This window comes from Ochotona curzoniae, unplaced genomic scaffold, assembly GCF_017591425.1.
Source record: "Ochotona curzoniae isolate NIBS_2020 unplaced genomic scaffold, NIBS_Ocur_1.0 contig_2404, whole genome shotgun sequence".
Lineage (NCBI taxonomy): Eukaryota > Metazoa > Chordata > Mammalia > Lagomorpha > Ochotonidae > Ochotona > Ochotona curzoniae.
Genome location: NW_024465451.1, coordinates 7534525 through 7552949, shown reverse-complemented (window position 1 = coordinate 7552949; position 18425 = coordinate 7534525). Strand labels below are relative to the sequence as shown.

General features: G+C 53.1%; 1 protein-coding gene across 1 annotated transcript; it reads right to left on the bottom strand.

The window, feature by feature from the left end:
• Positions 1 to 4421: 4421 nt before the first annotated feature.
• On the bottom strand, positions 4422 to 18187 carry CDCA8 (cell division cycle associated 8). The gene is made up of 10 exons (XM_040974420.1): positions 17922 to 18187; positions 17700 to 17828; positions 17076 to 17116; positions 11818 to 11890; positions 10365 to 10459; positions 9031 to 9095; positions 8394 to 8489; positions 6961 to 7087; positions 5952 to 6038; positions 4422 to 5202 (listed from the first exon to the last, which is right to left on the bottom strand). Exons 1-10 carry the CDS (start codon positions 18013 to 18015, stop codon positions 5158 to 5160), a joined length of 852 nt encoding a protein of 283 aa, XP_040830354.1. The 5' UTR covers positions 18016 to 18187; the 3' UTR covers positions 4422 to 5157.
• Positions 18188 to 18425: the final 238 nt, after the last annotated feature.

Genomic DNA, 18425 nt, shown 5'->3' with positions numbered 1-18425 from the left:
TGATCCCCCTGAGATGGCAGGTGAGGACCAGACGAGTGGGCAGGCTCAGCTCATGACAGGACCAGCAGGGGACTGGGAGAGGCAGTGCACCCCAGGGGAGCACTCCGTGGAGGGGCCGGTGACTCACAGCAGTGCCTTTGCCTCCCCTTGCCCTGGCCTCAGCAGCAGCTCCCCGCTTCTCCCCTGAGCACCCACCCCAGGTCCCTGAGAGACTTGGAGGGTCCTGGCTCCACCTGTATCGGGGCTGCGGGGAAGAGGGTATGGGCCCCCGCCACGTGCCCCGCAGTCTTGTTTTACTCACTCCCTCCAAGGGACCCTGGCCCAGCACCCAGGGGACAGAGGTGTGGACAGAACTTCCTTCCCTCTCTCCCCCACCCCACCTCACTCCAGCCACATCGGTGGCTTCCTTAAGATCATAGCCACCCCCCGACCCCTACCCCCGCTGCTGCAGGGAGGGCCCGGCTGCTACGGGGAGGGCCCAGCTGCTGTGGGGAGGGCCCGGCTATGTTGGCAGGACTTCGGCGTCCAGGGTAGATCTCCCCTCCACCGAGGCGTGAGGTCCCAGCATCCTGAAGGGCCCCAGGCCTCGCCCCGCCCAGGTGCCAGTGCAGGGTGATGGCTCTCGGGCAGCCTTCTATAGATCTATTTTTATATGGAATTCCTTCAGCAGGCAGAGGGAGGTGGCCTGCCACCCCCACCTATCACCCCAGTCTGAACCCACCCAAGGGAGGGAGGGCGCTGCTGTGGGGCATGGTTCCTTGAACTAATCCTGAAGATGTTTTTATATTTCTTGGGTTTCGTGTGCAGGACAAAGTAATAAAAAACCTTGTCTGTGAGGTGCCGCCTCTAGGGTGACAGGGTTTCATTACTGAGTGAGTGGCTTGTGTGGGAGGGTGTGGGGGCCCCTTCCTGCACGGGAGGTGGGGGCACACACTGGAGATGCTGTGGGATATGCAGGCAGGGACAGGGGAGGTGGGCAGGGCCTCAGGGTGTGGAACCCGGTGCACAGAGGTGGATTCAGCATAGAGCTGTGGGGTCATGGTGGCAAGCAGGTGACCTGGGCAGCATGTTGGGGAGAAGGGAGCCCTGGAGACACCCCAGCATTAGCATCCAGAGGCACCTGGGTGAAGGAAGGCTGGAGACAACATGAGAGAAGCCAGAAGGGAATCGGGCATTGCAGCAGGAAGGTGAGCTTGTTTCGGTGTTCAGGTCTGACAACTTGGCAGGAAGAGGACGGCAGATGGATATTGCCCCTGATGATGTTAGTCAGTTGGGGTCATTGGACATAGATCCCGCAGCTGGATGCTGTGACCAGAAGGAATCCATTGTCTCATGGTTCTTAGGGCTGTGAGGGAAAGGTCTGCTCCAGGCATGGCTTGCAAGTGGTGTCTTCTCTAAGTGCCGTCCCACAGCTCTGTGTCCAAATGTCTCCTTTTATTATGTCTCGTGATCAGCCTCACTTAATCAGATCTCCAAATACAGTCACTTTCTGATTTACTGGGGCTTAAAATTTCAATATAGGAATTTGAGGGAGTGGGTACACAGTTCAACCTGTAATAGCTGGGGAGCAAAGGCAGATGAGAGGAACAGGGGGTGGAGTTGGGAGTCATTTGGGAAGTGTGGTGCGGGAAGAGTGGGCAGAGGGCTGTGGGCCAAGGATTGCCTGCAGCTGTGGCACACGGGCACCGACTCTTTCTCTCTCTCTCTGCTTTTCTTGATTGGCTGCCTAGTACTAGCACTTCTATCCTAGTCTGGGATGTCCTCTCCCACAGGATCCATGGACAGGGAAGGCAAGTGGCATCCCCAGCACGACTGTCCTTCCCTCAAAGCCAGCTGAGCACTAGCTCACCGGGACGATGGGGATCAAAACCCACCTCTCGGAAGGCTGGAGAATGGTGCTTTCTATGACTCTGGTTTAACACGTGTGACCACGAAAGCAACCCCACAGCTCGTTAAAGCATGCCACACCATGCAGCTTGAAGACGTACCCCGACTTCACCTGTAAGAATCTCTACGATGTACATTTTCATTAGATAAGGCACAGGGCCTCGTGGACAAAGTAGGTTTCCCATCACTCCCCTGGGCTAGACCCACTGGTCGGAGGATGAGCTGGATGGCTCCAGGCCTTGTGGGCAGGGCAGAGCTGCACGCTCAGCTTCTGCATGATGGGAGCAGAGCAGGGGCACCTTCAGTAAGGCGGGCAGATCTGCAGAAGCCAGATGCCACCAACTGCAGCAGGCTCTTCCTTCTGTCCCCACCTGTTCCCTCAGGGAGGAATGAATGAGTGGGGTGGAGGTATGAGGAGCACAGCTGTGCCCAAGTCTGCCCTGGGACACTGGCAAGGAAGGCTCACACGGAGCCTGCACCCAGCAGGTGCCTGCTACTGTTAGGGCTGACACTTGCAGGTGGATGTGCAGTGTAAGCTCAGGAACTGAACTCGACTGCTCTGGGCTGTGACAAATGATCTTGGAAAGCCAAGATCATTTTGCCTGGGTGGGTGGGGGTAGTTAATAAAGTGAAAACCAAGGACAGGTGATGACGGGAAAGACTACAGAGAAAAACCAAAACAGCTGCACCTCCAATCCTCGCTGACTCTTCTCCACAGCGCTCAAGTCTTCAGCCTACGCTGAACTGCAGGTGTGAGCAATGACCGTAGCATGTTTTACGAGTGGGGGCGTGGGTGTGTAAGGTCAACAGCCTCCGTGGCAGTGGGCTTTCACCCCTGATGCGCTGACGAACACTGCCTAGGAGAGTGCCTGGCTGTCTCACATCCCACTCCACCCCACGCACATCAACTGGCTTGTCCTGTGAGCCGTTTTAGACACTGCAGGCCCCATCAGAAGCATCGGGGCAAGCGGTGAGCACACTTCTCTGCAGTGCTGGAGGTTTCTGGCACTGCCTCAGGGGCCCCCGCCCGCAGCAGCCTGGCTTTTGCTTTCCGGCTGCAGAGGATGGGACACACTCAGCTGCCCACAGGCATGAGCTGGGTAACATCAAAGTCTCGTATGGATGACTTTGAACCAGAAGCGGATTGTCTCAGGCTAACGAAAGTTGCTCCTCAGCCCCAGCTGACCGTGGGCCTGTGTAGCAATTAGTACTTCCTGTTTTTAAGGTTTATTTTGATTGGAAAGTCAAGTAGAGAGCAGAGACAGAAAGCTCTTCCATTTGTTGATTCATTTCCCAAGTGGTCACAGCAGCCGATGCTGTGCCAACCCGAAGCCAGGAGCCAGGAACCTCCTCCGGGTCTCCCACGAGGGTGCAGGATCCCAAGGCCTTGGGCTGTCCTCAACTGCTTTCCCAGGCCACAAGCAGGGAGCTGGATGGGAAGTGGGGCCACCTGGATTAGAACCAGGGCCCATATGGGAACCCAGTGCATGCAAAGCGAGGACTTTAACCACTAGGGTACCGCACTGGGCCTGCCAGTTAGTGTTTTTGGAGGCTAATAGGAAGTGTTTGTGCAATCTCCCAATTTTAAAGTTGTTAGTAGCTGGTTTACAAAACAACACCACCAAAAACATCCAAACCCAACCCCTGCCGTGAGCATGAAGTGCCATCTGCAGGCTGCCACTGAGGTTTATTTTGTTTGCGACATCCCAGCCCCGACATCATTCAGCCGTTTTTTGTTGTCACTGTTCAGTCCATTCTTAAAAATCAAGGAATGGAAACTTTCCATCTTCCAAATCGGTTCCTCCTGTAGAATGTGCTGAACAATCTGTCACAGGTAGTATTTATTAGGCACCTGCAGTGTACCACATTCTGTACAAATGGGTTAACTTGGGCAGAGCTGTGAAATGAGTCGGGGGGAGCTGGGTCTGGGCAGAGCTTGTTGGGTTCTGTGTCCTCCATGTCAGGCTCTTCTCAAAGCCACTCCTGAAGAATGCAGACAGGCGGGAGCCGGGGGAGGGGGCGGCTGAGGCAGGGCTGTTCTTTGCACATGCTCACTGACCCAAGGGCTTCAAACAGAGCACACATCCAGAAGCCAGGCTGCGGCACAGCCCCGAGTCCTCCTTAGGCAGAGTTCTTGGCCGCCGTGCCAACGGTCTGAGGCGGCATGTGTGCCAGGGTCCTTAGGACTGTGGCCCTGAGAAGCATCGCTGCTGTCCCTCACCCAGTTCCAGGCTGACCAGCCCTCACCATCCAGGTGAGCTGTGCCCACTCTGGTCTTGTCCTACCTGCACATTTCTGGCCTGGGATTAAGGTGTCGGGAAACCCGCCCAGAGGCTCAGGTTCCTGGACCTGTGGGTGAGCCAGCCTTCAGACAGGGGAGACGCCACCTGAAACAAGGCTCCCCCATCTCCTGAGACCAGTGGCTGTCCCAAGACCTTTACTCTGAGGGCTTCGGACCCTAAACTGTCCCTCAGTCCAGGTCGCATGGCTGGGAGATGACAGACAGACAGTGGCTAAAAAACAAAAACAAAAACAACTCAAGAGTTTATTGTAAGCGGGTATCCTTGAGAAGCTGGGATCAGAACCATCAGCTTACAGATACCAGTATTTAGGAAAACAGTACGTACAAAAACCTCAGGAAGAGGAGACTAAGCAATTTAAAAACAAATCAGTTTGCACAGGCCTGCACTACGTGATCGATCATGTCACAAAATACAAGCTACCCCCGGAGCCTTCCAGGAGAGACTGTGCCCCTAGGCCTGCGGGACAACTCGGCTCCCGGTGCCTGGGCCGCAGCGCAGGACTGTGGGGGCAGAAGGGCCGACTCATAGAACTCACCTGTGCCCAGGGGCACAGGCTCCACACGTGGAGTAAGGCCACCACTCCAGTCACATCTGGGCCATGGGCCCTGAGGGACAGAAGAGCTTTCTGCAGAACCCACCCACCTTGCAGGGACAACTAGGTCAGAGAGCTTAGGGACAGCCAGTCACCAAAACCCCAGACAAGGCTAAATTCTACAGTTCCTCTGTCCACAGACTAACTAGCTGGAGAGGTAGACGTGCAAAACATGAAGCTGCCTCCGAGCTGAGTTTTGGTCTTTGATAAATAGGATAGACAGGAAAACTGTTCCACAAGCCAGCTTGAAAAGAAACAACTGGGCACAGGCCGCGAAAGATGCTGAGGCTCCATGCAGTGCCCCCAGAGGAGGAGGGGAGGAGGTCTGTGTGCCCAGCTGCTGTGGTTGTGCCGCACCCGGTCCTGCCTGCTGTCTCACTTGTGGGTCCGTATGCTGCTGCAGATTTGGGCGAGACGGCTCTGAAAGCAAAGCAGACGTGTGGGTCATTTAAAGAGTATGCACTTGGCCTGCGTGTGTAAGCCACTCAAGTGCCCCCAAGCAATAGTCCGAGGGAAGGTCAGCCCTTCTGCTCTATTTGTACCACACGTGAACGGGCCTTTCTGAAATAGCGTCTCATCTGCACAAAGGGGCAGCGGCAGCTCAGCTGAGATGGTGACGCACGCTGGGAGCGGTGATGCCCTCGGCCCGGCCTGAGGATGACTTGCAAGGTCTGGGCGGCTGGGGGTGGGCATGGGGCCCAGCTTAGCGTGATGTGTCTGGGAAACCAGCTTTGCCCTCCCGCTCCTCAGATCCCACTGCCTGCGACAGTCAGGAATGTTCTAAGTGCTCCCAGCTAGGAGGTTCAGCTGAGTCAATTAAATCCTTTGGAGAATTTCAACCCACGCAGGAAGCTAAATTGTGGTAGGTACTGAGACTAAGATTTGGTTCCCCACAGCCATGTGCAGATCACTGCTGAGTGAGAACACAAGAGCTCTCTGTGGAGGGTACGTGTGCAGGGGGGATGCAGGTGCACGGGAGAAACGCGAGGGGCAGGCACCAAACTTGGCCCCACTTGAACACCATGCTGTGATGGCAGCAGGGCCACAGTGAGCCTCCTGAGGGAAGGATGGCAGAGGGAGTCTAGCTAGTGGCCCCGGCCCCAGGGACAGCCACCCCAAGAGCTGCTGGAGACACACTTAACGGGGAGATAGGTGACCATGAGACTTACTGAGAGCTTCTTAATATTTCCCAAGGCCTCTGGGTCCAGCTGTGCGATATCAGTCCTCTGCAAGTCACTGGCCAGTAGCCGCACGCTCTGTACAGGAGAGACTGTGTGAAACTGGCAGGTCGCCGAGAGCACCAACCCCCACTCAGCATCCTTGTGGGCCCAGGGGTCCCTGTAACATCCCGCAAGTGGCAGTGGGAAATGGCAGAGGGTGGGGAGCATCAAGCCTCAGGGGACAATGGCACCAGCAGTGCTCTCTGAGCTGCTGGCTGCATTCCCAGGACAAAGGCACAGCAGCTTGGGCAGCCCTGCAGAGCCCATCCGAGAGAAGCCCTGGGTGGCACTGGCTCTGCAACCCAGAGTCAGTGGGCCTACTGTGCGTCAGAATCTCCACTGGTGCACAGAGCTGCAGGCATGGTCCTGGCTTTCTAGACCAACTTGAACATCCCTGTTAGCTGGGGCTGGTGCAGCGTGTTAAGTTGCTGCCTGTAACATTGGTATCTTACACTGGAGTGCCAGTTCAACTCCCAATTGATGCACATGGGAAAACAGTGGAGGAGGAGACCCAAGCTACTGGAGAACCCTGCTACTGGAGAGCTGGATGGAGATCCAGGCTCCTGGCTTCAGCCTGGCCCAACCCAGCTTGCTACAGTCAAATGAAAGATATCTTGGTCACTTTTCCTATCAAATAAATCTTACACAAAACAAAAACAAACAAATCCCTTCTTAGTATAGCTCCTGCAGATACTACACTTGCCAACCCAACTGACTCCTGACCTGCTCTGCAATGACAGGAACCACGTGCCCTGGGGCTTGTGACAGCTGGCTGGGCATGCAGCAGCTGCTCAACAGAGGTTGGTACAGGACAGGGACCCACCTAGCCTGGGCCTCTGAGCATAGCAGGACTGCAGAGACCAGGACCCAGGGAACCTGAAGGTCCCCGAGAAGAGAAGTGGCTGAGGGCCCACAAAGGCAGGTGCTACACGAAGCAGCTCCCCAGGAGATAGCATACCGCGCCGCCGCCCACGGGCACAGTGAGGAAGACCTCCTTGCTGTCGGCCAGGGGGCTGCCGTTCACAGAGATGTTGTAGATGTGTTCTCTGGCTGCCGGAGTGCGCAGGCCCGGGGTCTTGAAGACTCTGCACAGCGGGAAAGTCTGTGAGGACGGCCTGGCAGACTGAATGACACCAGGCACAGGGAGCCCTGCCTACCCCATCTGGCCTCAACCTGCAGTTTTCAGAGTCACATGTTTCTAAGAAGGCGAGTTCTAAATTTAGGGAAAACTTTTTTTTTTTTTTTAAAGCTAATGGCTAAACACAGCTGGGGAAAGGAGGGCATAATTACCAAACATACATCTAGCACAAGTCAACTCTTCCCCGTGCAAACGCCAGGCTCTCAGCTCCTCATGGATGCAGGCCATCCAGCCAGCCACAAAGCCAAAAATAAATTGGCTGGGTGCTCCCGCCAGGCACAACTTCCCGGGGTCAGAGGAAGAGGAATCAGCGATGACATCATTACATTAATCCACAAGCTCTCAAGGCCCTCAAAATGTGGCTGCCTATTTCCTCTAAATGTCTTTTGTTACATGCTCATGTGGAAAGAAAGAAAGAAAAAAGATAGTAAAGTGAGAACTAAGAGTGGAAAATGACTCTTACTTTCCCTACAGAGAAAAACCCCTTCTTACTCCACTCCCCAGGGGTAACCACTTGTGAAGGATCCTCCCAGAACTTCCTGCGACCATCCAGCAAAAGGGATCACTGGGACCCCCCATCAGCCAGCTGCCAGGGGATGCTCTGAGGTGATGAACTCTCCCTACCCCCACTTTTCTGATGGCTAGCCTCTGTGGGAGCCTGCGGGGTGGCACAGTCTGTTAAGCTTCCACCCATGACACTGGTATCCCTTATCAAGACGCCAGTCTGAACCCAAGTTGTTCCACTTCTGATCCACCTGGGGAGGCCCTGTCCTGGTACAGTCCTGGCTGCTGCAGCCATCTGGAAGGAAAAGCAGCAGATGGAGGGTCTCCCTCCCGCTCTGCCTTCCAAGGCAGTCAAGTAATCAATTTAAACAATAGTAAAACAATAGCCTCTATGGCAGGCACAACAAAGCTCAGTTACTTGTCTCTGAAAAGGCATTATCAATTCTCCTGTCTCCCGGGGGTAAAGGAACGTACCTCCCTGGCTCAAAAAACTTGTCAGAAAAAAACACCAAAAAACAGAGCAAACAAATACAGAATCTTCTTCTCCCTCTCTTTGGACAAAGAATCGTTTTTCTGCTGCAAACAGGTGACCCAGCAGAGAGCTAGGCAACACTGGGAAGGCCGAGTGGCTGCTGTCCTTGAGAAGGCTTCCTGGGCCGAGGACCCAGTACGCCCTAAATACCCCTTCCCTGTACGCATGGCTCACTGCTGCGCTCTCACCGAACCCACACCCCGCTCCTGCTGCTCACCTGGAGTCAAACCTGGGCGTCAGGCCTGGAGTTGGTCTGACCATGGACAACTCCAGTCGGCTTAGAGCCGGCGTCACCATCTGACTGCGGCTTGACCTGCAGGGAAGCAGCAGCTGTTGAGGTCACGTTTGCAGCCTTTAGGCCTGGGACAGCAGCAGCAGCAGCAGCAGCAGAGCTGGTGACGTCCCGCTCCGGGCACCTGGTACACAGCAACTCACACGTAGGAGGGCAGCACCCCCACTTACAGATGTGGAAACTCGGGGATATGGAGTTCAGAGAACTGCCAGACATGGTCACCCAAGCAGCCCGCCTCCAGAAGCTGATCTCTCATTTGAGCTAACAGACCACAAGAAAGGAGACAGCCTCATAACAAGAGGTCAGGGTGGGCGTTGTGCTGCAGGCACATAAAGCCTGGCCCGGGATCCCGGCAGCCACTCCGTGTCTGGTTGTGAGGCAGCTCTGCCTAGGCACTGACTGCCGGGCAAGTAAACGGGAGGGGGCAGACCACTGCCCACCCCGGCTTAGGCACAGGATTCACGACTTGGTGCTCTCCTTCTACACCCACCACCGCCTGTTCAGCCCTCCTCTGCTCTCCTGTAAGGCCCAAACTGCACTCCTCAACTTGAAAAGCTATTACCTTTTGCTTCTGCCTTTTCCTTGTAGGGACTGGGTCCTCTTCTTGGAGGGAGGGCACCTTTTGACCTGCAGTCACAACCAAACGAAACTGAGTGTGCAAAACATCCAGAAACGGGATAGGAGGGTTAAAAAAAAAAAAAGAAAAAGAAAAAAATGGGAAAGGAAGACCAGAACTACTTCAGGCCCCTCACAGAATCAGAGGCTTCAACACATTCACAACATCCGTGATCGGCTAAGGGCTCATGCCATCCAGGTCTTCAGAGAAATTTCTGCTAGCACTAATGGTAAATCTCTTTTGAACCCTGTAGCCAGACGTATCCCCACTGCTTTTCATGAAGTGCTGCCATGAGGGTCTCTTGGGCCATCCTGGGTGCCCAAGGAGGATCCCTCCTGGAGAGCTGGGAGGGGCTGACAAGGCTGGACCACGGCATGCAGGATACTGAACTGGGTGGTAACCACACACTGCCAACCTCAAGGCCTTGGGCACTCTCCTCTGCCCTTCCTGCTTCCCTGCTTAGTCCCCAGCAGTCCACTTTCCTCTAGAGTATCTACCTACTCCCTCCCTCCAACCCTGCTGTCCCTGCAGGAACTCTTCCGCTGCCTAGCTGGCACAAGCACCCAGAGGTCTGGGAGGGGGCTGGTCAGTGTGCCGCTCAGGCTCCAGCTTCTCCCTGAAATTCCTGCTCAGTGTATACGTCCTGGGGAAGTACACTCGACAGGTCCCGCACCGTCACCTGCCTCCTCGGCCCTGGTTCCACCGGGCAGCAGCTGCCTGGGTTACAGGCCACGACGTCACTTCAGGGTTCTCCTCTCCTTCACTCATCACACCCATTCTCCTTCCTGAAATTTACCTCCAGCCAGCCCTTCTCTGCTGTGTCAGAGCCTCAGGTCAAGAACTAGCAGTCTCCAGGTTGACGTGCTCATCCTGTTTTCCCCTCTTCCCCTGTATCTTGAACATGGCCCGGGAACATCCGTCTGAGGTCACTTCAGTACCCACGGACAGAATGGAAGGACAAGGCCGTGTGTCCATTCCTCATCCAGCCTTTGGTCTTGCTCTATCTCTATTATTCTCTGGCTAATAAGCCACATCAAGCTGCTCTTTCACAGGACGTTACTTTTGCTTCCACCTGGAGTTCTCTCCCGTTTTTTCCTCTAGTTAATGAGACCTCAGCTTAACAGGCCTTAGCTGTGTCCTTAGAGGGAGCTTCTACCTGTTTTACAGGTTCTTTACACATGCCAACGATCCTTTGTCATTGGCCACTTAGGACCTAGGAGCTCTGTGTTTTTGTATTTGCTTCTCCTAGCTCCCCACCCTCAATTCAAACGCCTACTTACTCTTGCAGTTTGAGGGTTCTTAAGCTTGTTTTCTTCTTCTTCTTCTTCTCCCTCTTCTTCCACTATCATTTCATCCATTTGTATTGCCTTTCGTGCTGTAAAGGAAGTTTTAACAGTGTGAATTTTCTGATAGGAATAAACTCTTCGGCACTCACATTTCTTAGAAGGAATAAAACTTACTACAATCTTAGACTGCAGTCAGAGACAGATTCAACATAGACAACCCCGCTGTTTTAACAAAGAGGGGTTAGGAACCCCACATGAGGCCATGACAAGCCGGTCCAGTGTTGTGATTCAGCAGGAGGATGACGCCTGGCTCCACCAGCCAACGGGGTGCATCACCCTAACCAGGCAGCCTTGGTTCCCTCATCTCTAACTGGGAGCAGTCATGCTACAAGAATATGATGAGGCTTGGAATGCGAGTTCCACAAGAACGCAGTCCTGCTACTTTTATTCCTGCTCAACTGCAGGCCCAGAATTGTTCCTTCAGTATTAATCAAGTGTTGTGGGATGAATGAATGCCACACCCTTGGACAATTCCAGACACAGACCATAACAAGCAGGATTAATTTTATATATATTCATAAATGATTATTATTATAATTCTCATCTTGGGAGGAAAAGGAATACGAGGCATGTTTGAGATGCACCAAATTTACTCATTTAAAAGGCAGAGTGAAAGAGAGAGAGAGAGAGAGAGAGAGAGAGAGAGAGAAGGGGAAAGAACCTGGGCCATCTCCCACTCTTCCCAGGGAGGAATGTTAGCAGGAATACTGGCTCAGAAGTGGAATAGCAAGTATTCACAAACTGGCACTCTACCCAGGATGTAGGCATCCTAACTCTCTAAGCTACAACGTAACCCCTCTACCACTGAACAGCCTACAAAGCAGTCAAAGCCCAGCCAACAACTAACTGTTGGTTCAAATTAGTGCATTTGTTCCGTGGGGTAAGATTAAAAGAAAAACCTATATTTCTTAAACATAAGAATTAAAAGACTAATACTGACTCAACAGATTTAAACAGCTACCAAATTCAGTGATGACAATATCAAGTCTATGTTACAATTCCTCCTGCCCCTTCCTATGTTCGCTGATAACAAATGGGCTTTTTCTGTAACTCGGCGTTAAGTGTGTGATGTGTCTGAGTTCAACTCAACTAAGTCCCGTGAATTACAGAGGACATTCCTCCTCTGCCACCCCACTGATCACACCAGCAGGTCTCACTTGCTACTGCTCATCTTCGCATCTCTCAATCTTGTCAACTTTACCCCCAGAGGAAAGCAAGCAGATATCAATGTCTGACTTTTTTTTTTTCTTTTTTTCCACTTTAGCTCACACTGTGGTCTCACAAGCTTGGTTAGTATCTGTCCCGCAAGCAATGATCTGCTGAGCGGCCGGCCAGGCTCCCCAGCCCTGGCTGTGTCCACTGCACGCAGGTTTGGAGCAGTACTCACACTTGGCAGACCTCAGGGGTGTCTGCATGGCTTCTGCTGTCAGTTTGTTTATTTCTGTGATATCCACGTCAGCCTGTGACAAACAAAGCCAGAGAGCATCAAATGTGAGGAACAACATTTTTTTTTTCTAAAGATCTATTTTATTTTTATTGCAAAGTCAGATATACAGAGAGAGGGAGAGACAGAGAGGAAGATCTTCCGTCCGATGATTCACTCCCCAAGTGACCACAACAGCCGGTGCTGCGCTGATCCAAAGCCAGGAGCCAGGAACTTTCCTCCAGGTCTCCCATGTGGGTGCAGGGTCCCAAGGCTTTGGCTTTCCCAGGCCACAAGCAGGGAGCTGGATGGGAACTGGTGCCCATATGGGATCCAGCTGCGTTCAAGGCGAGGACGTTAGCCACTAGGCCACCGTACCAGGCTCAGGAACAACATTTTATGGAGAAAATTTCAAAAATCCACCATGTGATCCCCAAGGTTGTTAAGTGTTACAATATGTCCCTCTCCCAGAGTCTCTTAATCCTCTCGCTCACCAGCTGTACCCACGATCATTCCACTTGCTGAAACATACATATACACATGCAAATATACGCAGCTTGTACCTCATGTTTTCAGGCTATATAACATTCTACTATAGACTATATCACAATGGGTATGTCCCTTCTTTCATCAACAGGTGCTTCCTCTTATAAACACTGCTATCTGAACCGCCCTATTCTTGTCTTACACATATACCAATGCCATAGCATTTTCAGCTTTGACAGCATGTACATAGTTTTTTAAAGTGCCTGTACCTGCTTACATCCCATTTGCAAGCAATACAAATTTTCTACTGTGATACCTGGTGTTGTCCCAGACTTCTCGTTTCTTTGGGGTAACTCTAAAAAGTTCTCAGTAAGGTTCTCTGTGATGCTCTTAGGTCCTTCCGAAAGGCTCCAGGGCCAGCACTGTGCCGTTCTCAAATTATGATGTGCAACACTAGCATCCTCTATCAGGGCACAGGTTCAAGTCCTGGCTGCTCCGTTTCTGATCCAGTTCCCTGCTAACGCTCCTGGGAAAGCAGTAAAGATGGTCCATGTGCTTGGGTTCTGTCATCCAGATGAAGTTCCAAGTTCCTGGCTTTGACCCAATCCAGGTCCCACTACTGACCAACTTGGGGAACAGAACGCCAATCTCTCTTACTCTCCTTCTCTGAGTCTGCCTTTCAAATAAACAAATCTTAAGAAAACAAAACAAAAGGCAGAGGGTTGGGAGGGCTTCCAGTAATCATTCTAGGTGATTTAGAGGATTTTGAGGCTATCTGGGCTTAACAAGAAAGCAACGCCGTATGGATTAATAATGTCTACAACAATTTGCTTAAACACAGTGGTGACATTCCAATCAATTTCCCACCAACTCTAGAAACAACAGTCACATTATGGGGTTATCACTGATAGCAAGCCATGGATTACCTACCATGTAGCTGCATTAACACAGCAGGTCTGAGCTGATCTAGGTAAAAAAAGCCTGTTTGCCAAACCGGCCCTTAGTTGCACCTGGGGATGGATTTCTGGAGGCCTCCCACCATGCCTTAAAATAAGACGGCTTAACCTGGGCCAAGAACCCACTAGTTTGTGCAAGAACTGCCACTGAAAGGAGCCACAATAGAGGAGCTTTGGAAACTCCCTCATCGGGACGCAGTTCCTGCAGGTGAGTGCAAGAAGCAAGGCAAGGAGCAGCCCAGACTATGCCAGATTATAGTACCCACCAGCATACATGTGGGTCAGGTTTGGGGATAGACCAGTCTGGGCCAGTTCATAACATCCCCTGGCAGATCTGAGAACCATGACAGGAAACGCCGTATCAGGCAACAACATCAGCCAGTTCACATTAGGGCCAGGGCAGCAATCAGGCTAGGCTGGGTTAAGCTGTAGCATCCACCAGCAGGAGCTGGATCAAGGGGCAGGATAGACCAGGTCAGGCTGAGCAGTATGACTGTGGATGCTGAGGTGAGGCAAGTCATGCCAGTCTGGTGCCAGCAGGAACAGGGGATCTGACAGGGTTCGGGTAGCTTGGCTTGAGTCCTGGGGCCCACCTGCGTGGTAGGGGGCCAGGTTTGTGAGCCCCAGGGGTGGGGGATCTGGCAAGACTCGGGTCTCCTAGCCCAGGTCCTAGGATCTGCCTGTGAGGTGTATGTTTAGTTCATGAGCCCCAGGGTTGGGAGATCCGGTGGAGGTTCGGGTCCTCGGGCCCACCTGCGAGGGGGGTGCCGGGGTTCTTGAGCCCCAGGGATAGGGGATCTGGAGGAGCTTGGGTCACCAGGCCCAGGTCTCTTGGCCCGCCTGTAAGGCGGGTGCTGGGTTCATGAGTTCCAGGGGTGAGGGATCCAGAGGGACCTGGGTGGTCTAGCCCAGGACTTGGGGCCTGCCTGTGAGGTGGGTGCCAGGTTCATGAGCCCGGGGATGGGGGATCCAGCGAGGCTTGGGACGCCTGGCCCGGGGCCTTTTAGGGCTGACCTACAAGAACATGTCCTACTTAGTGAAAAAGGCAGAGCAGTGGACACAGGCCCTGCTGTAAAAGAATAAGGCAGTTCATTTGGTGCTATGGCAGAAGGAGCAAGACAGAACAAACTGGACAATTATCCCAGTTAAACAATGACAGCAAAAAACCTTGGTGGAGACGAGGCTTACTGTGTCAGCCAGTGCACATCGGCAGGGTGGATTCATCCTTGGATTGGTGAAACCGTCAGCCTTTCAGAACTCTCCAAACCACTTGGGCAGAACCCTTGGAACACGTGCACACTGAGGCCCTGGGTTGATATGCGGTGGCGGTTCCTCATCCCTGGATGCTGGGATGTCTGGAAAGTTGTGTATGGCTTCCCCCTTTGTCTCTCCCCTTCCCCCAGAAACAAGAAACAGCAAATTTGGAAACAACGAGTTCACTCAATTTTCCCTAAACCTTGATCTTTCCCACCCTGATCAATCATGTAATTATTATAAATTAAACAAAACGAAACAAAACAAACAAAAAGATGGCTAATGCTAAGTCCTGCTTTCCTTCTGCATGTCTGTGATTTTGTTACATGCTCAGCAGAGGACACCTACCTGTCCAGCCCGCAGGAAACAGTAGAGGCTTTCCGTCGCTACAGAGTTTTGTTAGCACTGCATACATATTCAACATTTTTTCTTGCCTCCACTAGGAGACTTGGAACTTGCTCCAGACTCCCTCCAAATCTTGCCCCGTGGGCTTCTTTCCTTTAGATTCTGCTTTGCTCTCTTCCATGTCATAACCCTTCACAGAAGGATTACACGCCAGGTCTAGGAGGCCTCCAAGTGAAGCTCCTGGCACACTTTCCAGTTGGGAGCTTTTGTGTCTATTGTATTTTGAAAGGCAGATAAGAGATCTCTCCTACTGGCTGGTTTGTTTTCCAGGTGCTCCCAACAGCTGGGCCTGGGCCAGATGGATGCCAGGACTCTGAAACATCATTAGGGCCCCCCCGAATGTGGAGCAGTGACCCAAATATATGATCCATCGTCTGCTGCCTCGTGGGGCACACATTGGGAGGATGCTGGATCATTAGCGAAGTCAGACCCAGAGTCGGACAGGCACTGAGACAGACTGCAGCGTCCAAAGCGTCAACGTGCTGCTGTAACCAAATGCCCACCCTTTGTCCACTCTGTCATCCCTTTCTTGAGCTTTGAATCACGCTAACAAAGCCTAGGATTCTTCCAATTGGTGCAACCACACTCAGTGTTGCATCAGAAGCCCTGACTTGCAGTTCTTTGTTGTCTGAGGTGGAGGCAGGTAACTCGTGTTCCCTAACGAGTGTTAACTCATCCCAGGTACAAGTTTTCACATCAGATCTGGAGTGCATTGGGGACTGAACAACATGAGTCAAGCAAACCCCTGCCGAAGAGTCAGCACTCAAAAAGAAGAGCATTGCTGATTCTTGGTTTGGTACCTTAATCATCCCCATTCCACTCCTACAGTATTCATCTTCAGATCCTCACCTGCTCCACAACTGCCTCTAACTCGCACAGCTGATGGAAGGCTCCTGGTTGGTGCTACTGTGCACACTCAATGCAGTTCCAGACCTCAGACCCCAAAGGATTCTCATCAACTTAGCAAAGACAAGTAGATCTGGGGGGTGGAGGGGTCACTTTTTTAGCAGCCACAGCTGAGTCAGGGCAAAGTAGGAACCAGGAGCTTCTTCTGGGTCTCCCATGGGTGTGTGGGGGCCCAGGCACTCGGCCATCCTCAGCTGCTTTCCCACACCCACTAGCAGGGAGCTGGATTACAAGGGAAGCAGCTGTGAATCCATCAGCACCCATATGGGATGCCGACGCCACAGGCGGAGGATCAGCCCGTTACACCTCATCACTTTGTAAGCTCATGAAGTGATTATAAACTTTTCTCTCAGAAGGATACTCGAATGTGCGCATGAACACAGATTGTTCATGAACTTCACATGGCAAGGGACCCCATTAAGCCCATTAATGGGCAAGTGCTCAACTTTCTGCAAGAGGAAAATAATTTTTTTTGTTTTCTTAATTTTCTGTTTTGTTTCCTCTCTCCTCTCTCTTTTTTAAGAGTTTATCTATTTGAAAGGCAGAGAGAGAGAGAAAGATCCACTGATTCACTCCCTCAATGCCTGAGAAAGTTGGCGCTGTGCCAGGCTGAAGCCAGGAGCTCAGAACTCCATCCAGGCCTCTCATGTAGGTCTTTTCATCGGCAGGTAGGTGGAGTGGAAGCAGGGCAACCAAGACTCAAACTGGCCCTCAGAGACGGTACACCTGTGCTCCAAGCGGCAGCTTAAGCCACTATACGCAATGCCCATCCCACAGATGAATTTTTATTAATTAATGTTAATAACTACCTGAGCCTCACAGCTACCATGTTAGCCACGGCAGACTCCAGGTCTTCACTTTGCTTCCCCATCTTATTGCCTGCATTGCCAGTACAGCTGCCAGGAGCAGGTGGGGAAGAGTCAGGGGTCTGACCCAAGAACATGACTCTCATGGCTGACGTGGCCTCTTCATCATCCAGCAGGTTCCTCAGTTTATGAGCACAGGATGTAAGGCCGCCAAAAACAGACCCGTCTTTCTTTTTAGGGCTCAAAGCTATTTGGACTTCACATAGTTACACACTCAGCATCCTGCTTCAAATGTAACTTTCCCACGCACCTGAATAGGGAACAGCTCTTTTAGGGAATCCCTTCCACACCACCCTTTAGATCGCTGACACTGGACAACAAACAGCTCAAAAATAAGTCTGTCACTTACTGTTGCTGCCTCCTCCAGGGCCTGTTTGTTTCCTCCAAGGGCTTGAAAGAGAATGTTACACTTAGTTACTATCAGCTGTGAATGGTCAAACACCTCCCCTCCTCCTTGGCCCCACCCTTACCAACTTCCCCACCCAGCCTGGTCCTTCACCAAGCTTGAGCCTGTTCTCTCATGGCCCGTTGTCATGATGCCCCAAACGTGCCAGGGGCATAAGGCTGGGGATGGACTGAAACCCTCTTCCGCGCCCGTCCAATTCATCCTTCCAAACATAGCGCGAACCTTGGCCGAAGCTGCTTCCCAGCTGCATCACAGCAGCTCGCTCCCAACCCAGGGCTGAGGCGCCCACCCTGTGCACACCCTGCTTCGCAATGGATTCCAGACGGAACACCCACGGCCACGGCCCCAATCTGTTAGGCAGTGCGTGAGGCAAGTGCGTGCTGACTGCGGGATGAGTTGAGCTCCTCCTGCTAACCAACCCTCCCTTGCTGTGTGACAGCGAGGGTCGCATGCTTGCAGCCAAGTCAGCAACTTCTCTGTGCCCTCATCTCGTCCTCCTTCTAACGGGGACACTGCTCGTCGGCGCGTGGGGTCAGGCCGGGGGGAGGGAGGTCGCGCCCCGCTCACCGAAGTAGTCGAGCCAGTTCATCTCGCGCAGCGCCTTGGGCAGTCGGAGGACCTCGATGTTGTACAGGTTGTCCACCTCCTTGAGGAGGTTCTGCCTGTCGGACGCGATCTGCTTGATCCTGACTTGCACTGCGCGAGGACAGAGACGCGGGTCACCCCGGCGGGTGGACGCGTGCCGCAAGCGCCCCTATCCCGCCAGCACCCCGGGTTCGGCCCCCTTACCTTCCCGGTCGAAATCCTTAAGAAAGGAGGCGAGTTTCCGGCTCCGCAGCGAGTTGGTCTTGGTCACCCGACTGTTGCCCTTCCTGGGCGCCATGGCGTTTTGCAGGGGACCAAGCCACAAGGCGGGAGGGGGCTGCGGAAGAGTTTGGGGGCGTTCGGCGCCGCGAGGGGCGGAGGCGAAGAGGCGGAATGGACACCCTTCCTTCGGGGTCTGGAGCGACCCAAGAACCGAGACGAGAAGCTGTAGCTCCCGAGATGAGGCCTAGGAAGAGCTGCGGCGTTCCGGCTGCGAAGGTGTGGCTCCGCGCCCAACCGCCCTCAATTCAAACTCAACCACCACCGGCTGGCGAATGAGAAGTCGCCGTCTTAGGACGGCGCCGTAACATCCAATCACGAAGAAGCGCTTCACTCTGGCAGCCAATCCACGCGTAGGACTACAGCGCCCAGAAGTCATGGCGGCCAACGACAATTTTGGCCCACTCCGCGGAGGCCTGAGGTGAAACA